General features: G+C 48.0%; 1 protein-coding gene across 1 annotated transcript in view; it reads left to right on the top strand.

The window, feature by feature from the left end:
• The first annotated feature begins 15,395 nt into the window (after positions 1-15,395).
• LOC131216022 (small conductance calcium-activated potassium channel protein) overlaps positions 15,396-17,641 on the top strand; it is a 92,384-nt gene continuing 90,138 nt past the window's right edge. Inside the window, exon 1 of the mRNA XM_058210423.1 lies at positions 15,396-16,391. Within this exon, the coding sequence (XP_058066406.1) occupies positions 15,396-16,391 (996 nt within the window). The remainder of the gene's footprint in view (positions 16,392-17,641) is intronic.

Genomic DNA, 17,641 nt, shown 5'->3' on the forward strand with positions numbered 1-17,641 from the left:
AACCGATGGCGGGGTCGATCGCGCTCAAATTGCTCTGGTGCCCCACCGGTGCGGCATTCCATTACATGCCTGTGTGTCCCGTGCCGCCAATTTATTCCTAATCATGACGAATGGCGAACTCATCGGACCCCGAGTCGGGTCGGGGTTTGTCACTTCCGGAACAACGCGAAGCGCCCAAGACAGGCACTCTGAGTTTTGGCCCATTGCAAAAGCGGAAATGGAAGTAAAATTGAAACCCCATAGCCGTCGAGAACTAGAACAACGGCGAGCCCGGCGAGTCCCTTGGTAATAAACAAAGCGAATGTTAGCAAAAGGCCACCACAGGAAGCCCACACTTTGTGTGACTTTCGTGACAATATGCTGTTTCGGTGGCCGATCTGTTGCAGGAGATTTGGCAACGAAACTTTTTCCAACCACCGTTGCCGGTTGGCGAGTGATTTTCCATTTCCTTTGGCAACCCAGTTCGAAATGAGGTCGCCCGCCTTCGGATAGGGTTCGTGAAAACCACAACTGCGCGCCAACTGATTTGAGTTCATTTTCTCCCCTTTTTATGGTCGCTCTCTCGCTCTCTCTCGCTCTCTCTATCGCTCGCCGTAGGGCAACATGTCGCATGTTGGCGGTCATTACCGGTCTCTTCCGTTTTACCGTTTCGGTCCCGGGGAGTAGGGGCCCCAGGCGTTCTCAGTAGCTGATGTGGCGGCGTTCGACCGTTTGACGGGACGACTATCAGATAATGGCTCGGTGATGGCGTACACCGTTTTTCGTTTGCTAGTTTGTTGCTCACCGTGAACCTGGCTCAGTTCTCGGGCAGCGAAACGAAAAAGAACTGCTTATCGGTGATCGGTTAAAACCCGGGCATCGGAAGGCTGGCTCTAGGTTTGTTGAAGTTGCAGGCGGAAAGCGTAGCTCGTGTCGATCATGGATTACGGACTGAGTTGGAAGAGGACAGCAAGAGTATTGCACCGATTGGAACCGCAACTGGGTACCCGTTAACAATAATACGTTCATGCCCAGGTGAATGCCACCTTGAATAATAAATCGAGACCAGGGATAGCATAGAAAACTCCCCTCAGGAGTAAGTATCCTAATCTTGGAATTGGCTTTCGATGCATTTGAACTGCATCAATTTCTCAATTAGTAATGCACGTCGTAACTTGCTCAGTAACACGCCAGAGGGAGTTCCCGTCCAATCCAATTTAAAACGGAACCCTTCGTTCGAAGGACCCCTTTTCTCGCTGGCACCACACACAAACAAAATTCACAATAAAATTGTGTGGGATTCGTTCGCTCTTCGGCTCCGACTCCGACAACGCACATAAGCACACAGTAAAGTGCACAACAAACGGAGCAATGACACGACAGGATCTTGATGGCATCATGTAGCTTCCCGTGTAGCTGCACCCCCTCAGAGCCTGGGCTGAGTTGTCCAACCGGGGTAAATGTTGCTCCTTCTGGGATGCACTTTGACGCTATTGCCTTGCGCTTCGGTTATTGTAACGCCATTCGGCTGTCAGGCTGTCCGGGAACCCGGGCACCGGCACCTTGTCGCGTGCACAACGGTGGGCGACGTGCTTTGTTGGCTTAGGGCGGACGGGTGGACGTAAGCAAACACCTCAACCGAACCGCCCACCGAAGCAAGGATCAAAACTGCAACACGAAGGACGCACGTTGCATGTAAAACGGCTCCCTCGCTCTGTGTGTTTGGGTTTGGGAAGTAGGTTAATGTTGGAAAACAACATCCTTAACAATAACATCGATTGTCACCGTAGCTGCAGGAGCCGTACCGTCGATGTGGTGGTTCTTGTGGTTCATTGTTTCAATGTCGAAGCCGAAAGTGAATAAATGTTTCTTCGAAGTTCCCTTTTTGTGGAAAACATCGAAAGGAACCCAAAGTTTGCCTCCCGAAGGCGATTCGTTTGGCCGTTCCGGGCGTTGACTTCTTAAAAATGAAATCCAATCAACTCGGATTTTTAAGCCTGAAGGGAGTGGCAAAGAAAAGAGCGAAAGGGAGCCTTAAATGCTCAATCTTATACACCATTTCTCGACCCGACCCGAAAGCAGCTGTGGCAGCGACCCAAACTCCTGTGCCGAGTCAGCTAGATATCGAATCACGAAACGCCGGTGCTTACTTTCCGTTCGACATCGGGACCGAGAGACACAACTTTGCTGCCGGTGCTGGTCCTGCTCCGGGAAAGTTGAGCTTATGCTTTTCCAGTCGACCGAAGTTGAATTGCGGAATTCTTCATTATGAGCGTGGTCGGAGACATTTTAAATATTCCGTGGTTGCCACCAGGCACGCCGGGCCGGGTTGAAACATGTTTCCATTGGCCTGGGGTGGCTTTACGAATTACGGAACACGACGGGAGGATTGCGTCGGGAAATGGATGGGAGCACATAAATTAAGCGGCCAATCAGGGTGAGAAAGAATCTCGAGTGAACACAGCGAACGGAAAGCGATCACTTTCTCAGCCCCTCAGCCTCAGGTCGGTTTGATATGAAAATTGTAGAACTTTATTTTTATCCGTTCGGGAATTAAAACGATACGGCGACATTCAATCTGCAATCATCCGGGGGCCGGTGGAAGCTATTTTTGATCGGCCACGGAACCCGGCACCGGCCCAGTCTCAGCTTTTATCCCATTAAAGCGAAGGGTCCTCCTCGGAATCGCTAATGCCAATTTGATGACGGAGATGACCGACGGGCCGACGAAGAGTTTCGTTTGGCTTTCGTCAAAACGTTTGTGGCGGAATTTCGTGGCCTTTAAGCGATGATCCGGAACGACGTTGTTGACGTTGTTTGAAGAGGGAAATTAATTTCATAATTTATCCGCGTCCCGAAAAAAAATTAGACAAACGTTACGCGATTCGATTAACTGTAATTGGCCCGCCAATGCAATCTCCGTCACATGCTGCCTAATAACAGTGCGACATCACAAATCAACGATTCTGATATGGTCAGAGTGCACACATTAGCCCTCGGCGTGACGGCCCCATAAATAAATTAGAAGCCGACCGCCAACGCCTGTCGTGTCGTCTGCCACGACACGACGCGGCGTCCTGGCAGTGTCGTAAAAATGATTTCGCTGGCCGAACGGATAGTGTGGCCGACAAGTGCGTCGATTAGCCCCAGCAAAACCGGCAGCCTAATGGCAAAGGTTGCACCGGATCAACCCGCTAAACGCGTTGTTGGCCGCGTTTCCGTTCACTTTCGTTGGGTGCCAGGTGTTGAACGGGAGAAAAGTTCACAGTTCATCAGCTCGATCTCCCGGCGCCGGACTGCGAACGGAGTGGTTCTATCCCTCGACACCATTAAACCGGGCAGATGGCTGGCCGTGCCGGTCGTTTGTTTTCCGTTTCTCTCGCTTCGTCCCGATTCCGATTCGCGAAGGCCGCCGCGTTCGCGCCACGTTTCTTTTCGCAACCGATGGCCATCGGGCCACGGAAAATGAAAGATCGATCGACCCGGGTGATGGGCCAATCGACAGGGGCCTGCTGTCTGCCCCGTACATACCTTGGGATGGATTTTGACGGTTGGAAGCGATTTTGATGAAAACTTAAGATAAACATAAACAAATTCGACTCCTCCGGTACCGGCGATTGTTTCTGCAACCTGCAAACTGATTTAAAGTGTTCCGCCTGTGAGCTGTGGCCCGCTCTCGATGATGATAGACAGTGAGTCTGGGGTTCGAAAATACCTACTGAAAGGGGCGCAAATTCGCAACATCAAACAGCTGGCCGCGGGAACATTTTGCCGATGCTGGGTTGGTTCGTTGTAGCATTTCTAATCCATTGCTTGCTCTTTCCGGTCACCGACGGGTGCGTGATCTGGTTGCTAATATTTCTTTTTTAAACATTATTATGCCGTTGAAGCAATGTCCGGCCCGTTTGTCTTTGGGGATAATGTTAATGGAACACGTGGTGTTATTAAGGTTATTTGGAAAGGTTTAGACCTTGGACCATTTGGACCTTGAATTGGTCTCGATTTGTTTCGCCTTTTTTGTGGTACGAACAATATTTTTTCTGGAAATTCGATTGACATGCTCATTGGTCTTTCTCTGTTGCCAGATCTTGGAATAAATATTATTCAATAGCGAATCAACAACAAGCAAAATCTTGTATTCGCTCACGTTGAAGAACCAACATTCTTCCAACGCATCTTCCAAGAAAAGGGGGTCCTACTCGGGATCAATCAGCTCCTTACGCTCGGTTACTAATTGATGAGCCCTCATTCTTGCGTTCGCTTTTCGAACAAAAACGCGTGGTTTGCAGCTGGGACCAGCTATTTTCGGCACAATCAACTCCGCGAACGACACGAACCATCGAAAAGTTCCGTAATCGATATAATTTCGACGGCGTCTTCAGCGAGTGGATCTTCGGTTTTGTTTCGCAGTTACACACCGGAACGGAACCGTTTTTCCAGTTCATCATCTGAGGTTGGGTTGATCCCGAGCAAATGAAGTTACGCATCCGTAAGGACTGAAAGTGTTTCCTGCCGGAAGCCAGGGAGTGGGAAAAGGCGAGTGCTTTTCCGGATGCCTCAAATCACGAAACCGGCGGGCTGTAATGGCGAAAGTTAGCAACGCGCCTATCAATTGACCTTCGGGAAGCCATATGTTATGTTTTTCTACGAGGGACACAGAAAGTCTCGGCGTGCGCTGCTTCTCCGTATATATGTTATCCCGTTTTATAGATCACAGCGCAAGGGAGAAGTTTAGCCAAACCATCGGCCACCGATCGGGAGTGGAACTTATGTTCACCAAAAAAGCAGCTACTGATTTGGACGTAGCAACTTTCGCTTCAACGGGATGAGAATTTCCACCAGAGGCCCTGCAATCCGCTGGTGAGATTATCCAACACAAGTACGAGGCTTGAAGTAACGCAGTTCATTAGCAGGTCCTCAATCCGGGCTAATCAAATAGTTTACTTTTCGACGAATGACGAATGGAGACCAATTTGTCGGTTTCGCTTCAAATTGGTGGCACTTCGTTTAGTCACGTTCTTTCGTGTGCTGAGGGCCAACTAACCAATTACGAAAAGAGGGACTATAAACTCGGTCAACACTGGCCAGGGTAGTCAACCGCGATCCGTTGCAAATTATATTAGTAGTTTTACAGACCAGTCAGCCAGCCTTGTCGTGGTCTGTGCGCTCGACAAACGACAAACTTGTAGCACTTTTATTGCAGCACGACCGCAATTCACTTTCACTCTTTATGGGGCCCGCTGACTGCTACTGGCACTGCGCTACGGTGCGAGTTTACAGAATTACGTACCAAATTGAATGTGACACGCGCTGCACATTCGTGGCCGGCCGTGCAACACCCACGAAACGCTGCAACGGCTGCAACAATCGCCACCGTGCGCCGACACGATTCGGTCCCGGTATTTAGTGACTGTCAAACAAATCTCGATTCCAACGCCTGATTGCCCGGCCTAGCCAAGGGCCAAGCCACATTATTTATTACTATTTTTATGTGTCACACAACTCACTCACCACCGGTTCTGCGGGGCGGCAAAGGCTTAATCTGACCCAACTCAGGCCACATTTTTTGCTCTCGCTTCACGCCGAAATGGCGATAATTTCTTAGTCCCCCGAGTAACATGCGTGACAGCGATGGCGAACGAAAATGCCACGGAAAATGCTACTTTGACAAAACTTTGAAAGTGATATATCGCCCCGCCGTAAGTAACCGTCGGTGTCACGGGGGAGAAAGAGTATGTTCCGCAACCCACAACAATCCGCCCGGTGTGGGAGGACACACACAGCCACACACGTTACACGCGGTTGTTGCGCAAGTTTTGCTCCTAAATTTACCAAACAAAAGCCATAGAGCAAGCAGAACGGTCAATCAGTGCACGCGCTGAGGACGGTGATGATGATGATGGCGGCGATGATGATGCACGGTGTTTTATGCGCGGCGCGACAAGTGAAAGTTTTCGGATTTATTTTCTTCTCCTTCGATTTTATGCTTCACGGGCGACCGGAGGCTGGCGTTTGGGGTGGTTAATTGAGAGTGACACGAATGCATACGCGTGGCCTGTTGAATGTGTCTCATAAAGTAGACGTCTGTGGGGGGGGCATGAATAAATTCGTGATGGGTTTGTGTATAATTAGAAGGCAACAAACATCGAAGAAACTCGGCTTCAGTGAACAGTTAACCCTTTTTGCATCGCCATGTGAAACCAATGGAGGGTTAAAAATTGCCCTTCTTGCCTTTACATTAGGAGAATGATTATGTTTAAATGTTATATCAATTACTACGCTGTTCAATAAGTTCTTAGCATCGATAAGGAAAAACATATTTTTATGGTTTGAAATTAACTTTGTGATACATTATAGCATCCCTGAACATCAATACACTTGTTCCAACGAGACTCCAATTGAAGAATCCCTGATGGAAAAAGATGGAAATCCCTGAAGTGAAAAACTGAAACACTTTCAAAATACAGCTGCTATCACGTCATCATTTGATGAAAAATGCTTATCACGCACGATTTATTTGAGTCTGAAAACAGATGGAAGTCGTTAGGGGCCAAATCTGGTGAATACGGTGGATACTCCAACAATTCGAACTCTAATTCATGGATTTTTGCCATTTTCAAATTGCTCTTGTGACCTGCTGCATTTTGACGACCATTTTGCAAACATCTTTTAGGAACCCAAAACTTCAGTCCAAATTTTGGTTTTACTGATCAATGCTGCTAACTAGGCCTGATACTAAATTTCTTCGAAGTGATTCGACGATTTTCCAATACGACATGCTGCAGAAACACCCCTTTTACCCCCAATTTAAAGGTGAAGAGTCTTTATACACTTTCAACATTCGTTCATCATTTCCCTTTCTTTTTAAACCTTTGAAAAATAAAAATTCAATCACTGCACGATACTCGATTCTTTCCTTTGTAAAAAATACTGTGACACGTCGATACTAAATGGCAAATAAAAAAAAAAATAAGCGAACGATTGAAATGAAACTTCCAATACTTTCATATAAAGAGTGTATCAACAGAACAAAAAAAAAACTCGTAGCAACGCTCTTTGTAATCGAGGCTACAAACTCATTGAACACACTAGTATTGATTTCAAAATTGTTGAAAATTATGCATTCTGAAATGTCAGAAAAACTATTGAAAAGCTTTTGAGCACTGAACAAAATTTGTATAAATAACGTGTTTCATCGACGAACATGTTTAGGTAAATAATTTGATGGCAAAATTGATCGTTAGAGTAAACTAAATCGCAATTTTCCATATAGTGGCAATAAAAAGAATGGGCACATTACTTAACAGTTATCGTTAACTATTCAAACATCATGTTCATCATTCATTCATTCATCATTCATTCATCATTGATGCATAGAAAAGAATTTTACGTAAAAAACTACCAATTTTATGAGCTAAAAAGCACCTTATGCCCATTAATATCGTAAAAGCATACGATAACATTACACTGGGGGCCTTTCTATTGGTATCATTGGCACCACCATTTAGAATGTGGATCCGCCGGGTGTCTGGAATAATAAAAGCCCAAGCGCGGAATCAATATTTATGTCCGTCCTCTTTGTGCCACCAGCGCCACATAGGCATAGGCCAAGTGCTCAATAAATTCCTCTTATCCTGCGATTTCCTACTCCCGTCCAAGTCACAGCGCAGGTCGCATCGTTTTTGCACAGCTTTTAAATCACTTCATCGGAGTGTCTCGCCACCGTGTCGTGACCAACATTCCCGATGCTGCTGCTGCTGCTGAGAAACAGTGAGCATAAAAATGTGACTTTATGAGCCAGCCGGCGTCATGTTCAAAACTGTGCCCCGAGAAAAAGCCGCGAGGCCGTGGGAAGCCGCCACTTAACTCGGTCGGTTAGCGAAAAGCTAAACAGGATGTACGTCCAGGAGGCGTGCCGTACGTGTGCCGGCCAACCGTGCTTGACAGCCGGCTCATCCAGACCACGAACACGAGCTTAAACCACGATTTTGTTTTTCGCCCCCTTTTTTTTGCAGTCACTTTATTGTCACTGTCTGTTTGTTTCTCGTGTCACCACGGCGCGCGAACCGCAGCAACACTTACTGCGCGGCACGGAACGTGGCACGTGCTCAAGTGCCAGAAGGTGACACAAGTTTGCTCGGCTTCGTCTGTCCCTCATGCTCGTAATTCGACAACTTGAGCTCCCGCCACACGGCGAGGAGTGAAATTTTAACAAAATCTCAATCACCGATCTCGACTGAGTTGCGAGTGCATCGCGTACCAGAAACGTACCTCGGCTTTGATCGAAGCGTAAAAATAGCGACCGCAAATGGAGTGCTCCAACTGCAGCATCCGTGACCGCCCCGGTGAACGGTAGCCGATCGCAGGTCGACCAACCTCGACAAAGTTGCTGAAACCCGACGGAAAGTTGAAAAAAAATCGACCGAGTTCGGTGAAACAATTACACCTACGGAGCGCCGGAATAAACTTCTTCGCCCACCAATCGACGGAACATCCATTTAACTGTCACGATGGCTTACGGAAGAAGTTTATATTTAAGTCGCCAGGCGGTTCGCAACATGCGTGCGAAAGAAGAAAAAAGGATTCCATTTCTAGCCCGCCGACCGTGTCGGTGTCAATCAATCCGTCAATCCGGACTCTGGGCTCCACTCCGTTCGCGGGTAGCATTACACCGGAAATGGTGCGAAACACACAGCCACACATTTTGCGAGCCACCGACACCGACCGTCTGGCTGGCTGGACTGGGCTCGGTCGGCCAGAAGGATCAATAATTTTGATTGAGTTATTTACCATGCGCATCGCATTCGGGCGAAACTTTTCTGACAGCTTCTTGCTAAGTTTCGCTCCGTCGCGCTCCGGTGGAAAATTGGATTAATGTTTTGCATAATTTAATATGACCGGCTGCCGGTGCTGGTGCTGGTCCTGGGTGCTGGCTGCTGTTGGTGTCCCGGCTCCATTGCCCGGTTGCATTATGTTTTTGTTTGTATCGTGATCAAATTTGCGTTCGACAATAAACTTTGGCGGCACGCGCAAATGTTTGTAACATTATCGCATTTAGTCATTAATTCGACCGGTTTTCGGTAGCGGCACCGAGTGGTAGGATCTAAATAAAAGCCTGCCCTGTTCGGAACCGGTCCCGTTCTTTGAGGGGCCATTATTTGGAGTACTTTTGAATCGACTTTTTAATGTGCTCCACCGGACCGGGCCGTCATGATTAGGGATACATTAGGGATAATGGCTTCGACGGTCGATTGGGCGTTGGGAGCTAGTCATTTACAATAACGATCTCCATTGTGATATCGTTTGAAATCAGAGCCGACACGAACCGGTACTAGTGAAACTTAGCTATCTACCAAGTGGGTTTAGTAGAAATTGTCCGAATTTGTCGATGTAGAAAGGATATAAATTTCAAGAGAACCTCAAAATATTTTTATTCAAAGTAATCAATGTTTGATGCTTATTTTAAATTAACCATTTGTTGTTGGTAGTGAGCTCATGCTGCACTATACCCTGCAGATCGTATCAAACCAAAAGCGCCGGATTTCTACCAAAACGGTTTGACTTTACATGGGCCAGGTGGGAGCCATTTTTTGCGCTAAGGGTTCATGAAATAAATCAACTTTTTATCACCAGTGACAGTCAGTCTTTGAGACTTCCTGAGAGAGCCATTAAAGAAACATTTCACAAATGGCTTTGCGATGTTCCATTTACATTTCGCTCAGTTTGTGTGGCACCCATTTCAGAAGCTCATGGATTTTTCTCATGCCTTTTAAGCGATAGAAAATCGCTGTTTGGGACACATTCACTATTGATGACAACTGTTGTTGTGTTTGAGTTGAGGCTGCATCCAGCAAATTCTGAAATTCCTTCAAACGTTTTAACTGCATCAAGAAGGTCGATCACCACTTTGAATGTATCGAAACAATTATTCACGAGCAAACGCTGTACTTCAACCGTTCATACTTTTAAGTGCAAAATGCAAAAAATAAGTACACATAAAATCGGAGGAATTTATAAAATCCTGATAGCCGCAACGGTTCAGGTTAGACCATCTAAGACCTAACCTAAGAGGCCAATCTCCTATTATATTTTCAAGAATAAAGCCGCCATTATCAACAACAATTGGCAACAAGAGTTTCCAATCGAAAATGTGAACCAATGTGGAAGGTTTTAAACGGAACCCACTTGGCACACGGGCAGACTCCGGTTCTCTGGGCGAATTTAAAATGCCAAGCAGATTACGGTGCAACTCGTAGGTAACCAATCCAAACCAATGTAACGGCCGGCAGCCATCGCACAATTACCTTCCCTGCCTCCAGCATGCCAAGAGGATTACAATACTTTAATTTGCTTTCCAAAGTAAACCAAAGTCCCCGTCCACCGGCCTCGGCCATGCGGGTTTGTATCGGAGAACCGGCACTGCAACAACCGTCGAACTCTCAATCGCTTCCCAATCGCATCGTCAAACCTCGGGCACGGGGCTTACCCGGAGGCCCTACACCAACCGTCAGAGAGGTTTTGTGTCGTACGCCGAACCAATCCATTTCCAGAACCAATCCTCTCCGGGGTGCTTCACTCCGCGTTGGTGGATTGGCATAAAAGTCGCTCCGGCCGCCACTTCCTTCCCACGGTCCACGGGATTGAATGATGGACGTGATCGAATTATGGTCCATAAGGTTGCCACCAGCATCGCACTCGCATTTCACGACACCAATTGTGTGGTGGTGGTAACGTAAAAAATTCACCAACCCCAAACAAACACCCACCCGAGAGTTCCGGTTGAAGCCATTTTCGTGGAAAAGCCCCCCGCCGGAACGACGCACTCGGAGTCGGTGTTCCTTATTTTATCTCTTGCACCTTGTACCATTTCATTCGGTGCCCCGATTAGGACCGGAGTAAGATGGCGGCGAGGCGCCGATCTTCTCACCTGCCCAAATCCCAAACCGTTTGAGCCAGCATGGCTCCGGACCGGCACGGCACGGAATGCGAGGAAAATGTCAACACATTTAAGTGGGGATCAGTGCAGTTGGCGACCTTCGCGTCCTTCGTGAACCGGGCCGGCAAGACGATGGCGATCACTTTCCACGCCCGGCGTGGATTACGGGTTGAGTGGAAGCGGAAATTAGCGGAAGCCGGTGACGGACCGGCGGCGACGATGGTGACACCTGCGAATAAACAAGGCGGTCGGCGAGAAGGTTCCAGCCCCTCCGGCAGGCGGATGAGATGATGTTTATGGCTCATTCCTCGAATCGAATCGCTCGGTGTCGCCAACGCACCGAGTGGGGAAATTTTATGTCGATCTTTTTTCGATAAAAGACACTTACTAGAAGATAGTTTGGAAAGCGGAATGCCAGGCGATAGGGCTTGGTGGCACACACGATGATCAATCGCGGTTTATTTCAATTCAATTCAATTCATAAAACATTTAGTAATATTTATGATACATTCTTTAATGCTATTCACTTAGGAAATGCTATGTCAAAGATGTTCTACTTTGGGGGATTTTTTAAAGTAAAGCAAAGATCCAATGTAGTGCTGTGTATTTTTTTGATAAAATAGATATTACAAAAAAAAATTTAAGGTATTTTATATCCAGAAGAACCTAAAAGATGAGCAAGGTACGTTAACGTCATAATCCATACGAAAATGTTTCAAAGCAAAACATATTAAAACCATTGCTTAAAGCCCTTAATGGCTTGGAACATAACACAAAGAAGATGGAGCATGTGTGCCCGTGCGCCGTCAAGCAGAGGGCCATTAGGAACCTCCCTATCGCGGAAGAAAATTCGTGCAAAACAACACTTTACACGTCATCAACATTCCATTAGCCCGTGTGTGCTCCCGTGTGTTCCCGTCTCAGCTGAGGATGGATTCATCCGATGGCCGGATCTTTAAACCACCAGCCAGCGAACCTCTGCGCGATCGCCCACCAAACGCGCGGCTTCATCCTTTGGCACCCACAAATCATGATACGCGACGAGTTTATGAGCCAACGAAAAGCGCGCCCCCTTCATCACCAACTGACAGGAGAGAAAAAAAAAACAAAAAACCAAACACCCCCGGGGGCCGTTGGACCTGAGAACGACAAGCAAACAAGAGGCCATAGCATGTATTGGCAAATTTATTGTGCAAATATTTGCCACGAGCTCTCCCTACGAGGTCCGTTGTGGAGGTAAAATCCAAATAAGAAATAAATTACCGTGCATTAAGCACTCTTTTATGGGTTTTAATAAGGGGCCACGGCCCCTTGCTGATGGGCACTATGGGAAATATGGCCGTAAAATGGACATTAGGACGGGTGATCAAAAAGGAGCATTAAATAGAAAGACACCACCGATAGTGGCACGTTCATAAAAACGTAATGTGTTTTCACTTTAAAAGCATCATAAAAGAGGTCAACAGCCAGTAGGAAAGGACCGAGTGGCAGTGTAAAACACGTGTTGCTCTCCTGCCGTTGCTGGTCAATCGATTAACTAACGCCAATTATGGACTGAAATTGAATCGAAAGTCTATTAAAACCGGGCGACACCTTGCACCGGATGCAAATGCAGCCCAAACCAACCCGACAGCATCAGGTACGGGGCCGATAAGGACTAAAATGCGCTACAACCATTGAGCCTTGATGATGATGGCCACGCTGGCGCTGGGTCTTGTTTTGCCTTTTAACCCTTCCATTATGGAGCGATCGTAGAGCGTAGCGAGACCGTTTTCTTCTTGATGCTGCTTTCCCGGATCCGTCGTGAGGATAATTTTGCCCAGTTTCCCAATAACCCCGATCCAGCTGGCGGCTAGCAGCTGCCGCGGCCCGGCTCATCGTTTTCCACTTCACTACACTTTCCGGAGGGTTGAAAGTTGAAAGAAAACGCAACGGTCTCTGGGTCGCTGGCTGGTTTCTGACGGCTGAATCGTTCGTGAACATTTCAAAAATCGTAATCGAACCCACCGGCGGCCGGCGGTGAAACTGTTTGATGTTTTGGTGGCAGACCCGGCGCAGAGAGACCGAAAGAAAGAGAGAGAGAGAGCGAGTTGCGTTAAATCAACCGCATCGCAACCACGCACGAGGCACGCACGCCAAGGTGCCCACATCAAGGGTGAGCCTGGCCGTGATGTGGCCGACGCCGCTTGCGAAATATAGTTGGCAAAACATCCTTTCACTATTCGACGGGTGATGACCGCTTTTATGCTCGATGTTCAGGGAACGGAAATGAGCACGCCATGCGCCATTGTGCCGTGTAACCGTGGCTTCTATTTATTAATTGACATGGCTCCAATTAGACAATCGGAGGCGCCCTGTTTTTCCGCTGTCCTCCCCCATCGCCAGGATATAATGGCCACGCGCACGCTAAGGACGGAAGGAATCCGAGGCTCCATTGTTTCCAGCGTGGAGTGTATGTAACGAGACTCCCGGTGGGGTTCGACTTGAAACAAGGCGCAGCTGTCCCATGGGGCTATGCAAAAAGGACAACAAAAATCGATCCCGGCCGCGCGGCGTTCTGGTGGGCGAGCTTTTACCTTCCATAATCATATCATATGTTGTCCGGGCCGGGGTCGCCTATTCTGCCCATTGTTCTACGCACGGCGTACGAGGACAGAGACTCCCTAATTTCTGTCGCCTCATTTTATGGATACGGTAAGCTGAGCCAACCAGAAACCAGCGATGAAAGCATTGCTTTTTATAAAACAACATACAACGGTGAGCGGCTCGTGTTTCACGGTGTTTGTCAACATTAGTGCGAATCTTGTTAAAATGTGTACCTTTTATGCGTGCCTTGAGGAGTGCCTTTTCATAAAAGGCAGGATAGTGTATGTAGCTTAACATAAAAAAGATCCACAAAACAATAGCCTATGAATAATTAATATTACTTGATGGTCAGAGAATGGAAGCAGGTACTGCATTCGTCGAGGTCTAAAGAACCAAAGAACACACGACCTAATGGAGTTGACTTGTCAACTTTTTGGCACCGTAAAATGTGCGCTCATGTTTGTACTCTCTTGAGGGCTGCTATTCTAGCATTTTATACCTTTTCTGTCATGATGAACTAGTTTGGAAAAGTAGAACACCTCCCTCAGAGGGCAGAGTTTTATTATTTTCGTTCCTTTCGGGGAGTTTTGGTGAGTTTCGTCGGAAGGATTTAAGGAAACAGAACGCCGAACGGGTTTGAACAATACTGCAGCAGTTCCTAGTACCGATGGACGGTGAGGACTCAGCATGACTCATCAGCATGGTGCTGTGTCGCTATTATCTCACGTGGAAAGCGAAACCCTTCGGAAGGTTTCAGCATATAATTGAAAAAGGTAGATGACGAGTGCAGCTAGCAGGTTGCGTCACATTTCAACATACAATGTTGACCCAGAGTCCCCGGTGTTTTCATGCAAACATCAACAAACAATTTGAGAAAACATCGGGTTCGGTTAGTCTCGTGGACTTCTCGAGGTTATTTCATAATAATTCCTGCTATGACCAAACAGAATACAATTTCTTCGCAAAACAAACAATAATTGGCTTCGTTTTGTTTTTATGGCCTCAGTATGGAAATATACTTGTCGCACGCGTGAGTGAATATGAAAATCGAAATATCAACAGCTATCTGGTAAATGGTTGCTGAATCAATCACATCTTTTATAACATTTAACAATAAAAAAATTCCTCTTTACATTTTCCGTTGAACCCACCACCGACGATGTTGTTCATTGTTATGGTAATCCGAGGACCATTGCAAAGTTTAGGCGGATTGATATTTCGCATAAGAATAATCATAACTGCAACTTTCGTTAATGTGAAGGTAGTCTTGCTAAATCCAAAGAATTCTGTTGGATAATTTACTGCTTCATCCTGATTTACCAACGCATTGATTATTATTGAGATTAATTATTTGTGACGGAATTGAAGCTCCTTTGGATCTCACGTTGTCGGCTTTCTTTGCCGAATATCGGTAGCTTCGGCTAACATCAGAAAGGTTGTCACTTCACTTATGATCACATCTTCTGTGATTTTTCCCCTTTCAAGAAACTGAGAGACTGTGTGAGATGAGATTGAGACATGCTCACTATAGTGAGAAAGATCACGCAAGTGAGACAAATTGTACGATAATTTTACGTTAATTTTTCCCTTCAATGTCCCGCTCGAGCGAACGATGCTGATTTTCTTCTCCCTTTTCTTATTCCTTCCAGACTGTAACGTAGCACTTAAGAAAGGAGCAATCGGCACATGCAACAAAAAAAAGTAGAACCAGAGACTCCAGAAACCAAATAAATCAAATCATCACCTTCGTGGACCACACACCGTAGAGACACCGAGTAGCACCTTCGTGAACTTCGTTAGAGGGCAAAGTTAGCCAGCAACGCACCGCGCACCCCATCACCCTCTCTGTGACAATCGCATCAGACGCACCGTTTCGAGGAAGAAAGGAAGAAGGATGTCCCTACAGAATGATACCGATCCGGCGACGCACTCGGGCTACGGCAGCTCGGACGAGACGGCCTCACTGCTGGTGATGTCCGGCAACAACAGTAGCAGCACAACGACCACTTCCGGGGCGAGCATCATATCGACGATCAACAAGCCCCCCCGGATGGCGTCACACTCGTCCTTCAACGGGCCCACGATGGGCACCAGCATCGGGTCGCCCGGTGGTGGTGGTGGGTTGATGGCCAGCTCGATGTTGGCCGGAGGTTCCGGAAGTGGCATGAATCCCACGGTTCAATCCACTCTCACCACCACCGGTGGTGGCGGGGCGTCCAATAAGCCCACGCTAATGCGGCAGGATCGTACCTCAACGTACCTGGCCAGTCCGCAGCTGTCGGCGACGGGGCTCGGTGGCTCGGAGGAGAGTGCCACCGGGGAGGACACACAACAGGATCAACAGAACGCACGCTCCGTGCCGGACATTGAGCTACACTGCCGGCTCGAGGCGCCCGCCATTGCTGTGTCCGCTTCCTGTCACAGTGACGGTGGCGGTGGAGGACGTCTGGCCGCCTCCGATCGGACGGCCAGTGGTCCGGCGGGTGGGGGCGGCCCTGGCGGCGGCTACCAGCTCATCCCCTACAACCGGTGTCGTGCGTGTCGCAACTGTGACCGCCGTGCCTCGACAACGCCAATGTCCTCGCTGCAGCTGACGCGCTCCGTCTCGAAGGAGAGTGTCCGCAGCGCAGCCCTTCACAGCCGACTCACCGTCCAACACTCGACGATTCCGCCCGTACTGATCACCTCATCGCCCACGTCCGGCTCGCGCATCATCCGCCAGAGCTCGCAGCCCGAAGCGAGTACCCTTTCCTGCTGCGCCAACCAGTGCTCACACGCCTGCTCCATGCCCAGCTCGTCCTTGCGGCAGCTCCGAGAGCCCGGTGACGGAATCGCCGGCATCGCGGCCGATTCCATGCGGATTAACGGTGGAATGCGTCAGTTCAAACAGGTAAGCTTTGCTTGCATGCAACTTGAACGCGAACCACGTGCGCTCTCTCTCTGTCTTTCTTCCATGAAAGCGCTCCACGAAAGCTTCGTGGGCGCTGAAGCTCCAGCCGTTACCAGCGTTACCGGCTACGTTACGCACGATTCGAGCAAGAGAGTAAAAGAGAGAGAGAGAGAGAGCGTATGAGCGAGAACGTATGTAACACATGCGTCTGCGCACTATGGGAAAAAGGTGGTCATAAAATTGTGAGAATTTTAAGTATATTTTCCTAAAACAGAACAGTTAGCTGTGAGCAATCCGAACCTTCAACTTTCCATGTTGCGCCGATTCCGACAATTCATCTGTCAAAGTCGAAAGAGTGATAAAAATTACTCTTTGAAACCAACTTGTATCAAAAATTCCCCATAGTGCGCCGCGCGGGCCATTGACCAATCCGGCACACGAGCGAACACGTGTTCCGTGCTGTTTCAAAAATAAAACACCTTCTGCCGTGGAACGAAAATAGAAAACAGGAACACCGGTGCCGTGCCTGTGTGCGCCCCGTCATTGTTGTGGACGAACACATATCATTCGTTTCTTAACCATTTTTTTTCATTAATCAGCACGGATCATCGGCACACGTGGCGCAAGGTGCGCTTCGTTACCGCATTTCTCGCTCCTGATGAAGTCGGAGGCACTGAATCTTGAATTGTGCGTATGAAGCACCGGTGACAAGGACACCAATTTGCCGCACACGCGTGAGCGCGGTGACAACAATCGAAAGTCGCACTCGCACAATGATTGATGACTGGCGTTCGTGCCATCGGGGAAATCAGGGCGGCAGAGGTGGGGATCGATGCTTTCAATTCGATGTCATGATTTTGCTCGTTATCCCAAATCACTTCACGTGACAGGCGGACGATCTTCTTCCCTCTTTTTTGTTGTTTGTTGTCTCTGTGTGTGCGTTTGATTTGTTTTCGGCTCACTGAGCGGCTCCGAGCCACGAAACGCCGAGGCCGAGTTGATTGGCTTGGCCATTTGTTTTCCATGGTCCGGCTGCGTCGTGCGAGTGTCCTTGTTTTCCCTTTTTCGCTGGTTCGCCAGCTGCTACTTAACCTTAACCCAGTTGACCATTACTGTTGGTGTGTGTTGACGGGGAGCCGGCCTATTGACAGGTTGATATAATTGTCAGGTAACTCATTTATTATTTTATCGATACTGACTTTCGGAGGAAATGATTGGAAACAGGCTGAGAGGACAGTCTGTGCTTCAGT

This window comes from Anopheles bellator, chromosome 1 (assembly GCF_943735745.2).
Source record: "Anopheles bellator chromosome 1, idAnoBellAS_SP24_06.2, whole genome shotgun sequence".
Classification (NCBI taxonomy): Eukaryota; Metazoa; Arthropoda; class Insecta; order Diptera; family Culicidae; genus Anopheles; species Anopheles bellator.